The 14,951-nt window shown below is 34.9% G+C and overlaps 2 protein-coding genes across 4 annotated transcripts; both read left to right on the forward strand.

Annotated features, from left to right (window-relative positions):
• Positions 1–2,231: 2,231 nt before the first annotated feature.
• LOC107263860 (zinc finger protein 250-like) lies at positions 2,232–9,218 on the forward strand. The gene is made up of 4 exons (XM_025081639.1): positions 2,232–2,235; positions 7,873–8,064; positions 8,356–8,538; positions 8,998–9,218. The coding sequence occupies exons 1-4, from the start codon at positions 2,232–2,234 to the stop codon at positions 9,216–9,218; spliced, it is 600 nt and encodes a 199-aa protein (XP_024937407.1).
• Positions 9,219–10,346: 1,128 nt separating this feature from the next.
• On the forward strand, positions 10,347–13,462 carry LOC107263938 (zinc finger protein 676). 3 transcript variants are annotated; one of them, XM_025081431.1, is made up of 4 exons: positions 10,347–10,503; positions 11,011–11,130; positions 11,586–11,738; positions 11,969–13,462. In XM_025081431.1, exons 1-4 carry the CDS (start codon positions 10,479–10,481, stop codon positions 12,190–12,192), a joined length of 522 nt encoding a protein of 173 aa, XP_024937199.1. In that variant the 5' UTR covers positions 10,347–10,478; the 3' UTR covers positions 12,193–13,462. The 3 variants fall into 3 exon arrangements, with proteins under 3 accessions (XP_024937199.1, XP_015587144.1, XP_015587142.1); XM_015731658.2 differs by having other exon boundaries at positions 10,347–10,497; XM_015731656.2 differs by lacking the exon at positions 10,347–10,503 and adding an exon at positions 10,550–10,789.
• Positions 13,463–14,951: the final 1,489 nt, after the last annotated feature.

Below are 14,951 nucleotides of genomic sequence, written 5' to 3' on the forward strand. Positions count from 1 at the left end.
TACGATCGCCTGTTTTGGTTTCTTTTTTTCTTTTTTCTTTCTTTTTTAGCCACCTCGTACGCGATTTTCAAATTTCAAGATATTCGGGCCGAATCGAAAGAAGACTTGTGTTTATCGAATGGATATTTTTAGTTTTATTTTGTTTATGGGTTTTTTTTTATTTTATACTAATGATATTTTTTCGTAGGTGTTCCGGTTCGACTGGGTGCTACCAACTTGAAGACTGTCTGGATTACAGTTTTTAGAAGATACTGTGAGAAAAAGGGATTTTGATTGTTTCTGCAAAAGTTTTCGATCTTGACTCAGTCGTGATATTATGGAAATAAAATAAAATTACTTGCGAAAATTGATGATTGATTTTTGTGATAAATTATTTCCTTCCAGGTTCCCTCGTTTCTCGATTTCAAAAACCGATCTAACATCTACTGATTTTGAGTTTCAGGTATCTCCAAGCGAGCACGAAGATTTTGACTACGAAAAAAAAAAAGAGATTTTTATACGTCACTCATGGACGATACCCAACAAAAATTGTGCCCACCTTAACTTTTGATTTTGATTTTTTTTTAAGCCGACGTACACGTATGAAGTTGCGTGAACAAGAAATAATCTTTATCTCATCCTGAATGTTGTGAGTGTGTCTCCTTCAATCATTATCAAACGAAGTCTCCGAAAAAGTTGCTAAACGGAGAAAAAATCATAAAACAAAGAAGAACTCTATTCTTTAATTCTTTGAAAGTTCGAAAAAAGAAAAAGGAAAAGAAGCAAAAAATCGCTAAATAAAAATACCATCAAAGATTCAAGAGTAGAGTTTAAGTATGTCAATCATAGAATCAATCATCCCCACGCAGCCATAATAAATTCCAAAAATTTCCAATGTCTCGAACCCCATCTAGATCCAAAAAAGAACGAAAAATTCCCTTTGCTCGTTGTTGCTAGCTTTTGAAAATTTCTTGAATGTAGCATGGCCCGCGCAGGCACGCATAAAAGTCAATAAGAGCCAGCGAACTAACATAGATGAAATTTTTCTTGGACCTTTTTTCAGGACTTTTCGGGAGCTTCGGCTGGAACGTCGATAGTTCGAGACGCGGCCGTTCCTCCGATGTGCCGGCGCCACTGACGCCCCAGCGTCGCGCACGTCTTCATTGTCCTACGTCGCGTCACGCCGCAAGAAACAACAATCGTCCCGTCTTGGCTCACGATCGACGTCACAACTGTTCCCGCTGTGGTAAATCCTACAAAAATGCTTACATCCTCAAGAGACACTTACTCTATGAGTGCGGAAAGGCACCGTCCTTCAGTTGTCCGCACTGCGCGTTCAGCTCGAAATACGAGAGGAACCTTAAGGCGCACATTAATCATCGTCATATGGACGTGCAGCAGCCACAATCGACTACCGCCACGTCGGCGGCTGCCCTTAACCAAAGATCTTGAGAAAATCGGTGCCAAAAAATCGACTCGTACGAATTTCATTACGAGAAAGTCGTTACGATCCTTAACAAGGATTTTCGTACCAACGTGGCAGGCCCAAAAGTGCCAAAGATTTTGTTACTGTAGGTGTTACCTTTTATTTTGAGGCTATACATAGCTATATCCTATTGTTAGTATCTCATAACCTTTTTTTCCCCCCACGTCATTCTTTCGCGGGTGCTTTAATTAAGGGTAGAGATTTAAGGATGGACCTGTCGACATCCAAAATTATGTTATCGAGGCTGGATCCTCTATTTTGGGGACTTTCTTTTTTATGTCTTTAACCTCGCTTCGTACGTCAGAGACTCTACTACGAATTTGCGTCAGCCATATCGTAATGAAGAGAATTATTTTTTTTTCTTGATTTTTTTTTTAATTTTGACAAAGAGGGGGTACATTTTTGTAAGCAGCAGAAAAGAGAACTCAAGCGTATCCATGACAATATTTTATAATAATTATCAAGTCTCGTCGTTAGGACGATACTTGATCTTGTCTTATTTTTGTTTTCTCTTCTTTATACGTTTTTTTTTTGTTTTCCCTCGGAATTGCATGCGTAACGAGAACTATCCAAGCTATTATCGACGAGGTGTAATATTAAATCGTATTTAAAAGCGTTCTATTGAAATTGTATCTATTAAGAATTAGTGATCCGCCATTTTGGATGGCGCGAAGCTAGCAACTTGTTGAATCCCTTTTTTTCGAAAAACCACGAGAATTAGTTAGAACGTTGTTGAATATTTAAAGCACCTGAAGAGTCCCGAGAGATGGGTACTGGCTCACAGTTGATCGATCGGTCGATCTTGTACATTTTAATCGAGCTTGGAAAAAAATCAAAATTCCTTTTTTTTTGCTTGTACTATCGCAAGGTTCGAACTCTAACGTAATCAGAAGCAAAGAATTTCAAATTATTTTTTATTCTAATTGATACATCGTGACACCAGATATACAATAATACTCTCGGGATCCCTCAGGATCCGTGGAGATTATCAAATCGCCCAGTTATTTTTATACAGGTTGTATGAAAAATAAGCATAAACGAAACTCTCCCGTGGGAATGATTTTTTTTTTTTGAGATTTACAGAATTCTCAACTTCGTCGACCGCGGGAGTGATCGTAATGTGGTTCGAGACAAGTTTTTCTGGTGTTCAGCTATGAGGAGTTAAAAAAATGAAAGGCAGAAATAAGTAGGGGAGATCTAAAAAAAAATAATCAAAATTCCGGAAGCAACGAATCCTTAATCTTAGAATCTCACTTGAGCTCTCTAAGCAGCCTAGCAGTTAAGAGAATCTTTAAGAACTAGTCAAAATGAAAAAACACTCGATCCAAAGTGTGGAACAGTGAAAGCGTACAATTTGCGTATCTATCGTAAATAGATAAAGTAAAAAAAAAAAGAATGAGAAAGAAAAAGACGAAAAATCCCTTTAAAAGAATCTTTTGATCGATGCGAACGGTTTGATCTTAAGGAATCGCTGAAAACTTGTTTTTTTTTTAGTTCGGAAGGTCTAGTCTAGAATTGGCCTAATTGGGGTCAAAAGTCTAATATAGAAACTGAATAGAGAATATATTTAAAGAATATATTATATATATATATATATATATATATCACGTATCATATTGATCCTTTACAATGATGATATAAAAACTATTATAATCGTCACAAAATAATTGACACAAAAGGCGTGTATAATCTTGGTCAGGAAAAACGCGCGAAAGATTTTGCAAAATTTTGTGCAACTTTCTCAAAGATCGATATCGATATCACGTATCATATTGATCCTTTACAATGAAAACTTGTTTTTTTTTTAGTTCGGAAGGTCTAGTCTAGAATTGGCCTAATTGGGGTCAAAAGTCTAATATAGAAACTGAATAGAGAATATATTTAAAGAATATATTATATATATATATATATATATATATCACGTATCATATTGATCCTTTACAATGATGATATAAAAACTATTATAATCGTCACAAAATAATTGACACAAAAGGCGTGTATAATCTTGGTCAGGAAAAACGCGCGAAAGATTTTGCAAAATTTTGTGCAACTTTCTCAAAGATCGATATCGATTATATAATAATCCTTGTACAATTCTTTGTCACCGAGTAAAATTTTACACAAATAAAAGTTCAGTCATGGACCAAAGAGAATCAAAAAAAGTGATCCAAAAACAGTAAAGTTACCGAAAGATAATGAAATTCTAGTCAGAGATGATTCGCGCGTTATTTCCTCTATCCTTTATTGTCTCGGCCAAGAATAATAAAAAAAGATGACAGATAAGATAAAATGCAGAATTACAGATTAGCACTTATAGATAATATTATTGACGTATCTATTATCCTCTAGTATCTAGAAGAATTTAATATCATCCTTCCGATCCTTTTTCGCGATCCTATTATTTTTATCCTTGAATTATCGATTCTAGAAATTAATCAACAACTTACTAAACTAATCCTTCGTCTAAGAACTTACACTTACGATTAGATACAAATGCTATCTTAGATCCTATAAGCTCCATCGATTTCTCTTTGCCGTAACATCGTGCAAGACTTTTCGTACCACGTAATTCCTCTTTATCTTTCGACGAGTAAATGATGGACGAAGAACGACGAATGAAAAAGAAAAAAAATGTCTCAGCAAGCCTAACGCGAGCATATAAGATGAAAAAGGAGAAGAAATATTTTTCAAAAACAATCAAAAAAAAAAAAGCTTGAACTTACAAAAATACGAAAGTGCTAACTCTCTCCTATTCTGTAATATTTCACTTGATTTTCTTCAAATTCTATACTCGCACTCTGTCGATTACCGATACCAAATTTTCAATTGAATTTTCGCAAATAATTTCGAAAAGCCTTTCTAACTAATTTTTTTTTACTATCCGCCTTTCCATATTCTATATTCTTCTCGATATTCTTCGTGCCAAAGAAACCCGAATTACTTGTAAGAGCGCACTTGGATCGCGATCGAATCATTAATATCGATCAATGTCGTCGACGATCGTGGATCGATACAAATGATTTTGTATCGTGTTCGCGTTAAACCGTGAGAGAAAGTGTCTTCCAACTGTTCCAAAAAAAGTTTTAAAGGGAGAGTTAAAAAAAATGATAAAACGTAATCGACGGGGGATGATTAAAGTAAATTGAAAATGGATTATGCGAAACAAATGGGACGTATTGCGCAATATTTAATTGCACACGTAATTACTCGCACGCGGACATGTCAAAGTACGCAGCACAAAGACTGATACTTACGTGAAGAAATTGATGACATTTACGAAACATAGACAACGTGATACATACGAGGAACGTAATATTATACTTGTAGAAGTACGAAAGGAATATTCATATATACATGTAAATATATATTTAAAAGAAATAACACTATTTGCGTTCGCACTTTATCTGCCATATAATTGTACCGCAGCGACTCTGTAAGAGATAATTTTGGATTTTTTGCGATATTTGAAAAAAAAGTTGTTTCAAAAGTTGCAAGAAATTTTTTTTTTATTCGTAACAATTAATGAAATACCTGTTAGAATTAGTTTGAAATTATTGTACCCAGCCACACAGGTTTAGGTATACGTGATCCGTATTCATATATCTGTTCCTTTACAAAACCCAGCAAACACATAAGAGCGGGCCAGTGATGGGCCCCCTTAGGGTCCTTTCACACCAAATTTCCATGAGCATAAAGTTAGGTCCAGACCAATTGACATACGTCTATGTTTTATGGTGTTATAGACGGTATGCTGATTTGTCTGAACCTTGCTTTATACTGACGAAAGTTTTGTGTGCAAGACCCTTTATTGTCCCACTGTACCTATCAATGAACCAGCAAGGACCTATAATTAGTACTGGGTCGCTGTTGTGTGTTATATGGGAACACGTAAGATTGGACACACGTGCCCCGATGTATATGCGATGATGAGAGACGAGATGAATGGTTAAAACGATTTTAAAAAAATGAAAAAAAGAAAATATTTAGCCTTTAAGGAGAATCAGATAATAATTAGTACGTAAGTCCTGCGATTAATTGAAAAATCGTACTGGGAGTTTGGTTATGTGTTTGTTGTATGAAAGTGCATGGGAGAATAGTGGGTGGTAAAAGAAAGTACCGGGGAAAGGGTTTAAAGAGCATGGGTGGGGGAAAGCATGTATACAGTTGACGAATATAGAGATAAACATGTTACAAAAAAAAAAAAAAAAAACATAATACTGTTCATTGACATAACGTAAAATATACCTAATAATATTATGGGACAAAAAACGTCATGCGTTATACATACAATATATTCTTTATGGTTGACGGTTTTTTTTTTTGCGAATTAACTATGATTACTATTGTGAGTGTATATCACCGATAATTGTTGTGTTTAGCGAAAGAGGCTCGAGAAATAAAGAAATTAATTTAATTATTCAAAAGAAATTTTTTTATTGTTTGATTTATATAATTTTTTTTTTTTCAAGGACATTCCATAATTCCGAAAATATCGTTATTTTCCGAATTATGATTTATCTTTTTAATATATTTTTTTTCTACCAACAAATTTCTTCTCAGCAACCTTCTTTATCCTCGTACTGACAATTCTTCGTCTTCTTCTTTCAGGACGTCTCGTGTGCCGTTGTGGACGCCGCTTCAAGCATCACTTCTCATTGATCTGTCATCGACGTGACGACTGCGGCGAAAAATATTGTTGCCAGCAATGTTCCTATCGAACTGACAAATTGTGCCTCTGGTTGCGTCACGTCAAGTCTAATTGTTTGTTGACGCAGAAACACCGTTAGTGAGTAAGAAGGCAGACATGTTTGTGAGAGGCCTAGAAAGAGGAAAGGAAAGAGGGAGGGAGAAGGAGACCAGTGAACATGTCTTGCTAAATTTAGCCTATTGTAACAATCATTGAAAAGCATGATTCAATAAAAATCATAAATATTTTTATCATACAAGCTTCATGTATCTGAACTTAATTCTAACATCTACGACTGTTTTTATATATTACACTTGGCAGACCTGTACCTTTCTTTTGCTACTGGCACAATCCCAATTCAAATCCTGAAGTCGATGATTATTTTTATGTAGACTGACTTTGCTCAGGTCACTTTTGATGGTTCTGCTTATATTATTATTTCAATACTGTGCTTGGACATTTCCTAATTCGATGTCTGTCCACGATCTCCAATTTTTCTCTGTAATCCCAAAGTCTTTGTTTCTGCAACTTTCTTTCTTTTCCTTCTCGAATCTTCTCTTTGGCTGGCACTGTGGCTGTTTTAAAAATTCATACTTTCCGTTTTCACGGTGGTGGGTTCTCACGCGCATGCATTTGCCTTTTGTAGGTTACCTAACGCCGACTGACAAACCCTTCGTCTGTAATCGTTGCGGCAGAAGGTACAAGTGGAAAACGTCGTTGCAGTGTCATCGAAGGGACGAGTGCGGCAAAGAACCACAGTATAAGTGCTACTATTGTGCTTATAAGACTAAAATAAGATCGAATTGGATAAGACATGAAAAAACTCATACGAATCCACGTGGGAGAAGACAAAATCTACATTCGATTGGTGAAATTGTTATTTAACGGCTAGAAAATAGACTTTTCATTGGTACAGTTATTACGAAGGGCAATCGGTAATTTTTAAAGATTGCATATATAATTAACATTGGTGAACGTTGAAATAACATTTGAGTGCATTTAAAATGCATTTTATTATATGTTATTGGAGATAGCCAATGTAAGGGAAAAGTCTGATCATGTATTTGGTAATCGCGGATAGTTAATTTTATTGTTTGTCAGCGATAAGAATAAAATTTGACAATTTCTTAACTTTGTCATGATCACTCATATGAGAACTATGCATTTTTTCTCGTTTGTGACGTAAATATTTTGTTTGTGTTGACAAAGTAATATTTTGGAAAATACGAGCTCGTGCGATACGTATATAGCCAAAGAATGAAGGAAACGAAAAATTGATGTGGATAAATAAATTATCAGAAAAACGAGATTGATGCAATAATAATACGTAACACGGTATCAAAAAGCTCGGACGTACGAATTGTTTACTGAATTAAAATATTTGAAAATATATTATTTTTCGTTGGCTAGTCTTGGGAAAAATAAATTTTATTAATTTTCTTATTGTCATTAATGTTTTTTTCATATTTGTTACATATATGTGAAATAATAAAACAATTAATCCTTCACGACCATATTTGTTTCAGTGTATTCGCAAATTGGACCCATCATCAATTTAATACACTTTTCAAATATATTCTTTAACTTATATTTCAAAATCTTAACTTTTGAAAACGCTCCATAAAGACTTTCGAGATTGACTATGTTTTAAAAAAAAAAATCTTACGAAAGATGCTCTTTATACAATTCACATAACAGGTATTTTTGCTTTATATTTTAGACCTGGACTTCGAGTACATTAAAATTTGTCCAAAAGAGGAAATGGATGAAGTACCCGCACCTGTATCTACAAAACGAAAACGGAGGGGACACGTCTGTGTTTGCGGCAGAAGTTACGCCTACGAACGTTCTTTGAATAGCCACAAACGTTACGAGTGTGGAAAACCCCGAAATTTACCCTGTCCGATATGTGGCAAATTATTCAAACTTAAGCACCACGTGAGGGGTCACATACAAAAGTGTCATTCCATTTAAACTTGAAGAAAAAAAAGGAACCACTTACAAAGTGAAGCTCTGTAAATTGTTTGCAAAAGTAATGTAATAAAAAAATTAAATTTTTTAATTTAAGCCATGATTAAATAATACGTCCTGCGCATCCGCTCGACTTTCGTGTATGTTTGTGTACTCGATTAAAGATGATTACGTTTCTTTTTTATTAACCGAATTAACTAATTAATTTTGTAATTATTTTTTCTCCTTTCAGATTTTACCCATCAACGTACCACTCAGCAAATTACTGACTGTCATCCAATGGAAGGAATTGATGTTAATGACAAACAATTTTCCTGTGTGAAATGTGGAGAGTTCTACAAATGGAAGAAATCGCTGTTGCAGCACAAACGAATCGAATGTGGAAAATCACCTCGGTTCGCCTGTAAATTTTGTGGTAATCGATTCATGTACAAACATAGTCTCGTTAATCATCTCACGAGGATTCATCGATTGGTGCCATTGAACGAAATGGATATATTGATTTTTGAATGAGAAAAGAAAAAACATCCACCTGTATTTTTTAATGTAACTTATTAAAGTAGATTTAGTTGATACTTGCAACGAGGATGGTTGTACGTGGTGGAAGAAAAGCATATTTATTTTTTTTCAAAATATTTAACATTTTTCTAATGTCCTTTCCTACACATAAAACTGCCTGAATTATTGATATTGTCCTTTTCGATTTTCCCTAAATTCCTCAGTGACGCTTTTCACCCTGGAATTGAGAAAAATATCCTGCAAGTCTCTGTGACAGTGATTTTTGAATAATTTCTTTTTTTCACAGGACCCAAGGAATTTTTTTCTTGGAGCTTAGGATACATACTAACGTAAAATTTGTCTTTTTTGATTTCAGAATCCAGAAATTTTCTCTGCAACGCTTGTGGGAAAAGGTACAAGTATCGCGAAGGACTGGCGAGACACAAGAGGGTAGAATGTGGCGGAAAGGAACCTCAATACGGCTGTCCAATTTGTGGAAAGAAATTCAAACACAGATATCAGCTGCGTCCACATTTGGCAAAAGTTCATACAATCCAGGCACTGCCTAGTGAATTGCACAATAATTATCTGGATTGATTTCGTCCTGCCTGTTATTGATTGTTGTCTGATTAAATGCTTGATTGTTCCTGAAAATAAAGACAAATAATTTTTCTTCAACTACAGAATCTACTTAAGAGCAGGTAAGGTCTTTGTAGTATCCAATGTCAACTCTACAGTATCCAATATCAACAATGGTCATATCACTCAGTATTATTGATAAAAAAAAATCCAATCTGATTTTACACATTGTCCATTGATCCTGGAATACAATACAATGTCAAAAAAGTTCCCAATTTATTACACGTTATTAAACCTCAGATACACATTTCACTCTGCGTTCCAGAAAGCTATATGAGTTCTTTGAGCATGTCTATGGAACCGATTGTTATATTGACATTCTATGGCTTTAGTAAAATTTCCAAATTTTTTGTTTTTCCACCAATTATTTTCTGTGTTCAGTCTGTACGTCGCCGTCGATGAGATTTCGAAGTCTCAAGATGAAAATTAATTCTTGGCGATTTTTTGATTTTTTGATTTCAGGAACCAGACAGCAGCAACTCACCAGCAGGTATCATCGGTGCAAAACAAAATTCTCGAGAAAACCATTTCCCTGTCACACGTGCGGACGATCTTATACGCGGAAGGATACACTGAGACGACATCTACGAGACGAATGCGGAAAGAATCCTCAATACATATGCTACGTGTGCAACAAAGGATTCAAGCAGAAGTCTAATTTTCAACGGCACAGCGCCAACGTTCACGGAATGAAAGTTTGAAAATTCTGTAGACGAACTGTTTATTGTTATGTATATTATCTTTTAAACTCTAGAGTGCCGTCCTTGTCGAAAGTACCAGATGCTAAAGTGAAAGAGAGAGAACCTTAGCCAAAGTCTCCTGAAGCAGGAAAATAAATATTAAAAGAAAAAAGAAATACGTACCCATGACTATTGTTACCAGTAATGATAATTTTGAATATTTTTTTTCCCTTTTTTTTATCTGCTCAATTTACACCTGCACTTCATGTATATATTTCGAGTTAATTTCATTGACAAGAAATGACGAATGCCTTGCATAAATTTTTAACACTGGAATGTTTTTTTTTTTAGTTTCAGGTATCCCTGGGATTTTTGCTGATCGAGCTTGTACGAAACCTGTGACGAAACGTTATCCTTGTTATAAGTGCAACAGAATCTACAGGCATAAAAAGCATCTTGTGAGTCACGTGAAACACGAGTGTGGAGTATCCCCGCAGAACATATGCACCATATGCAACAAAGGCTTTAAACGAAGAGCATGTCTCAAACGTCACAATGTAAATGTACATAGAAATGTAATAGGCCTTGGTTGATAATTTCCAAAAAAAAAAGTAACAAATGACATATGGCACCACAGTGGACACTATTATGTTAATTTTTGACATACACAAATAATTTATTGAAATAAATAAACTGACAGTTAACGCTATATAATAATTTAAAGAATTTATATCTAATAACCTCAAAGAAAAAGATTAATCATAATTTTCGTGACTTGGATCAATCAGTGTACTAAAGTGTAAATGAAACTTATTCAGGGAATCTTAGATTTACTTGATCAGTCAGAAGGTAAGCATCCCCATCGACAGGGTGTTTTTGGTTTTTGGCAGAGTGTATTTTGTTTTATGGTAATTCAAAGTGGGTTCTTTATTTTCTTTATTGGTCAGAATTTGACTCTCTTTTTTTTCTAATCCAACACGCATGATTGTTATCGCACATTTTCAGGTTCTTTTAAATGATTGGGTGTCAATGAACTTTAAATGATTATTTTTCTGTTTTTCTGTTTTCAGGCGAATCGTGCGTTTCGACGAGAAGCGCACGTGCGTTTCCAAAACCGTATCCTTGCTACCAGTGCAACAGGTCTTATACCAACAAGAGTACACTGAACCGTCATCTACGAGAAGAATGCGGTAAAGCACCACAGTACCTATGCTGTTTCTGTCAAAAAGGCTTCAAGCAACGTTCCAATTTTCAACGGCACATCTGGACCGTCCATAGATGCACCCTGTGATCATCGATTAGGAAGAAGCAAAAATATTTTTAAAGCACGAACGAGAAGATACCTTTGAACTTTTATCAGTAGCCTTGTGGAATAGCCTTTTTTTTTTTAATTAACACGATAGCCAATTTCATACAGTGGTATTCATTTTTTGTACGATTCAATAAAAATGAAATACCGGGTGACACACAAGTGTGAACATCTCCATAATCACTTCTTACTAACAGGCTACATACTTTACATAGAATTCTAAGGGATACGTTTATGGTGTTTTTTTGGATTTTCCAAATACGTAGTTTGACCAAAAAAGTGTCCGAATAAAACGAACATTCATAATTACGTTCTAACGATCTCTTCGATTTTCAGGAACCCTGCCTACGAGGGAGGAACAAGAAAAGTGTGAAAATGACATTTTCGGAATTGGACTTTTCTGCAATGATTTTGAAAATTTCTACACCTGGGACACCACGAATCAGACGCGCATACAGGAGGCACATGTTGAACAACAGTCTCCAAAACGTAATGATTACAGAACTAAAATTGTCTCTTTTTAATATTAATACAATTTCTTCTTGTCCCGTATAAGCTTACAATCCTAAATACCGTTGCACTGGAAAGATGGACAATTTTTCAAGTAAAAAAAATATAATCTAATCGACAATCCAATATTCAGAATAATTTTTCCTATGTGTCATGCGTCATTTGACGTAACCTCTAATATTCAACTTTGCATTTCATTTTTGTTTCAGACGTCAAGAGGGATCGCAATAGAGTGAACTACGAGGCGCCTTTCAGCTGCTACAAATGCGGGAAAAAGTACACGTGGACGGACTCGTTGACGCGTCACTTGCGGGAAGGCTGCGGAATTCTGCCAAAGCATCGATGCCGATTATGCGGGCGAAAATTTAAGCGAAAGGATTATCTTCAACGTCATGAAGTCACCGTCCACAAATTTGAACTTTCAATGATGTAATCTCTCAACGTTCCCCCTATCCCCCACACCCTTTATCCATTATCGATCGACCCCCTTATTGTACTTGTACAAAACTATTTTGCTGGATATATTTCGCAGTTTACACAAATTAATGAGGAAACGAAACGTAGGTTCAAAAATTTTTTGAAAAACGAAAAATATTTAAAAATCTGTCCGCCGTTTCGAGCGATGACACTGCCGACACCTCGTGATGTAATTACGAGGAATTCTAATTACTTAACAGATTCGTAGGGACGTCTCTGAAAATGGATTAGAACAAAAAAAAACGGTTTCTTTTTTTTTATAAATATTTAACGTCAGACAGATTGTTTTATCAAAGACTATTTATTTTTACGATTTTTTTTTCTTTGCATTATCCGTACGCCTCTTAACGCGTACTACGTTGTTTATGCAGCTATGTGATATATCAGCTTTTTACTATTGTGTCTCTGTAAGAGAAAAATTACATGAATGCTTTGAGCAATGAAAATAATGGGACTATTATTTGCACAATTTATTGTACAACGGATCGAACGGCTAAATGGATCAGCTACGATTTATTCGATCCTCAATAAAATAATAATTGATCCCTTCTCCAGTCATTTTTCTAATCTATAAAATGATCGTACCCTGTTACAAGTCCTAGAAAAAAATTGTTTCCGATTTTCATGTAAAATCAGAAAACACTATTGCATTGACACAAATCAATGGGTCGAAAGAAACCTGCAAAAAAAAAAATAGTATCAATTTCGAAAACGCATTTCCAGATTTATGTATTTTATACATTTATTTCTTTCTATTACGTTCCAAGGTCTTTTATCAGGATTAACCAAGAGCATGCGTTTCTTTCGTTAAATAAATCATCCTAATAACCATCTGACAATAATTTAATTATTATTAAAGAATCCAATAGATAACAAAGGGCCAACCTTTCGTTATCTTTTTAATATTATTTTATAAGAAAACCTCAGCTCGCAATATATGAGTCATCGCTTCGTCATCGTAATCCCATTATCCTAACACGATTAATTGTCGATGAAAATTATTTAACGCAATAATAATAAAAATTGCGAATACCAGCATTCATATTTTACACAGAATACTCGAACGCTATGATTCTCCTTGTTAACCGTTTTTCGCAATCCTTGTAGTTGTGTCTGGCAAAATGAAAAAAAAAAATTTCTAGTCTTAACATGGTATGTCAAAAAACTGTCGCCTAATAATTTGCAAAATTTGTTACAAGAATTTTTAAAAGATCCCTTATATCTTTTTTCAGTTCATACCGGGTCGGATTACTACAAGAGACTCGGTAGACATTCTTGCTTGACCTGCGGCAAGGAATACAGATGGATGCAATCTTTAATCAGACACGAACGGGACGAGTGCGGAAAAGATCCACAGCACAGTTGTCCAGTATGCGGAGCAAGAATACGTCACAGATGGATGTTGAAGAAGCATTTGGTCAATGTTCATCACTGGGTCGTGCCAAACGACAAGTCTATATAAAATGCAGACGAAATAACAGGAGCCTGCAAACCTAATAGAACTTTTCTACTATCACATTGCCATTAGAATATCACTTCCATGGATCACTGTACAGTAACATAGTTTCCGATAAAGAAATCCAATAAAAGCAAGATTCTCCAAAAGTCGTCACCCCGTGCCAAAACCTGTTAAAAAAATAAAATAAAATAATTTATAACTCGTTATCACTGAACTTGTAAAAATGACGCCTGAATAATTTGATTTGAATGACGTCTAAAATAAATTACATGAAGATCAAGTAGAATAATTTATAATGCGTTGTCATTGAACGTGCTAAAAACGACATTTAAATGATTTCTTTAGAATGACACTTGAAATTAATTATTTTTTGAATCGACTCCGCTTACCCAGTGAAATGCCTAACTTTTATTTTGATACGCTTAAAATTTTGTATATTACAGAAAAATAATTTTATCAATACGACTTCAATGAATTTTTTTTTTTTTTTTAGGTATCCAGAGAAACTTTACCGGGAGAAATCACCCTTGCCGAAAATGTGGAAAAAGTTACAAGTGGATGGAATCCATGGAACGACATATACGTCTCGAATGTGGCGTCGAGCCAAAATTCAAATGTGTCTTTTGCACGCGTAAATTTCGACACAAGCATCATTTCAAGGAGCATCTCAAGAGACGTCATAAGTGCGAAAAGTTCGAAGCACATTGGTTTTAATGTAAGCTCGTTATGAAAAAGAATAAAGATGCGATTACACGTTTCTTATGAAGATACTTCATTCACCACTTTACATCCAATTGCGTTACCCATAATTTCATATTCTTAATACACGTATCTGATAATGTTCTGTGATAACAATTTCTTATTTAACGCATTTCTTTTTCTTTGCTTACAGATAACTACGTTTTCACGGGACGTACGTACTTTCCTTGCAACAATTGCGGCAAGATTTACAAATGGCAGCAGTCCCTGTGTCGGCACAAACGCGTCGAGTGCGGAATGGAGGCGCGACTAATATGCAAATTCTGTGCGAGAAGATTCAAGCACAAACATCATTTAACTAAGCATCACGAAACCGTGCACAGATATTCAATAACGAGCAGCCGTTATGCTCGATTTTAATAACTCCACGTATGCGTTTGGGAAACTTAATTGACCTTGAATAAAATAATTATTAATAAGTATGAAAGAAATAGAAAAATGAGAAAATATGTAAATTTGTTAAATGATCTCAAAAAATATATAACATACCCCTCCCC

The sequence above is a fragment of the Cephus cinctus genome, unplaced genomic scaffold (genome assembly GCF_000341935.2).
Source record: "Cephus cinctus unplaced genomic scaffold, Ccin1 Ccin1_scaffold0168, whole genome shotgun sequence".
Classification (NCBI taxonomy): domain Eukaryota; kingdom Metazoa; phylum Arthropoda; class Insecta; order Hymenoptera; family Cephidae; genus Cephus; species Cephus cinctus.

Excerpts from the sequence above, each read along its gene's own strand:
- LOC107263860 (XM_025081639.1), top strand. Across the intron at positions 8,065-8,355 it reads TTTACCCTGTCCGATATGTG|ATTTTACCCATCAACGTACC; the intron begins GCAAATTATTCA and ends TTCTCCTTTCAG. Across the intron at positions 8,539-8,997 it reads GTTCGCCTGTAAATTTTGTG|AATCCAGAAATTTTCTCTGC; the intron begins GTAATCGATTCA and ends TTTTGATTTCAG.
- LOC107263938 (XM_015731656.2), top strand. The coding sequence starts at position 10,744 with ATGAAACTTATTCAGGGAATCTTAGATTTACTTGATCAGTCAGAAG. Across the intron at positions 11,131-11,585 it reads TCATCTACGAGAAGAATGCG|GAACCCTGCCTACGAGGGAG; the intron begins GTAAAGCACCAC and ends TTCGATTTTCAG. Across the intron at positions 11,739-11,968 it reads TGAACAACAGTCTCCAAAAC|ACGTCAAGAGGGATCGCAAT; the intron begins GTAATGATTACA and ends TTTTTGTTTCAG.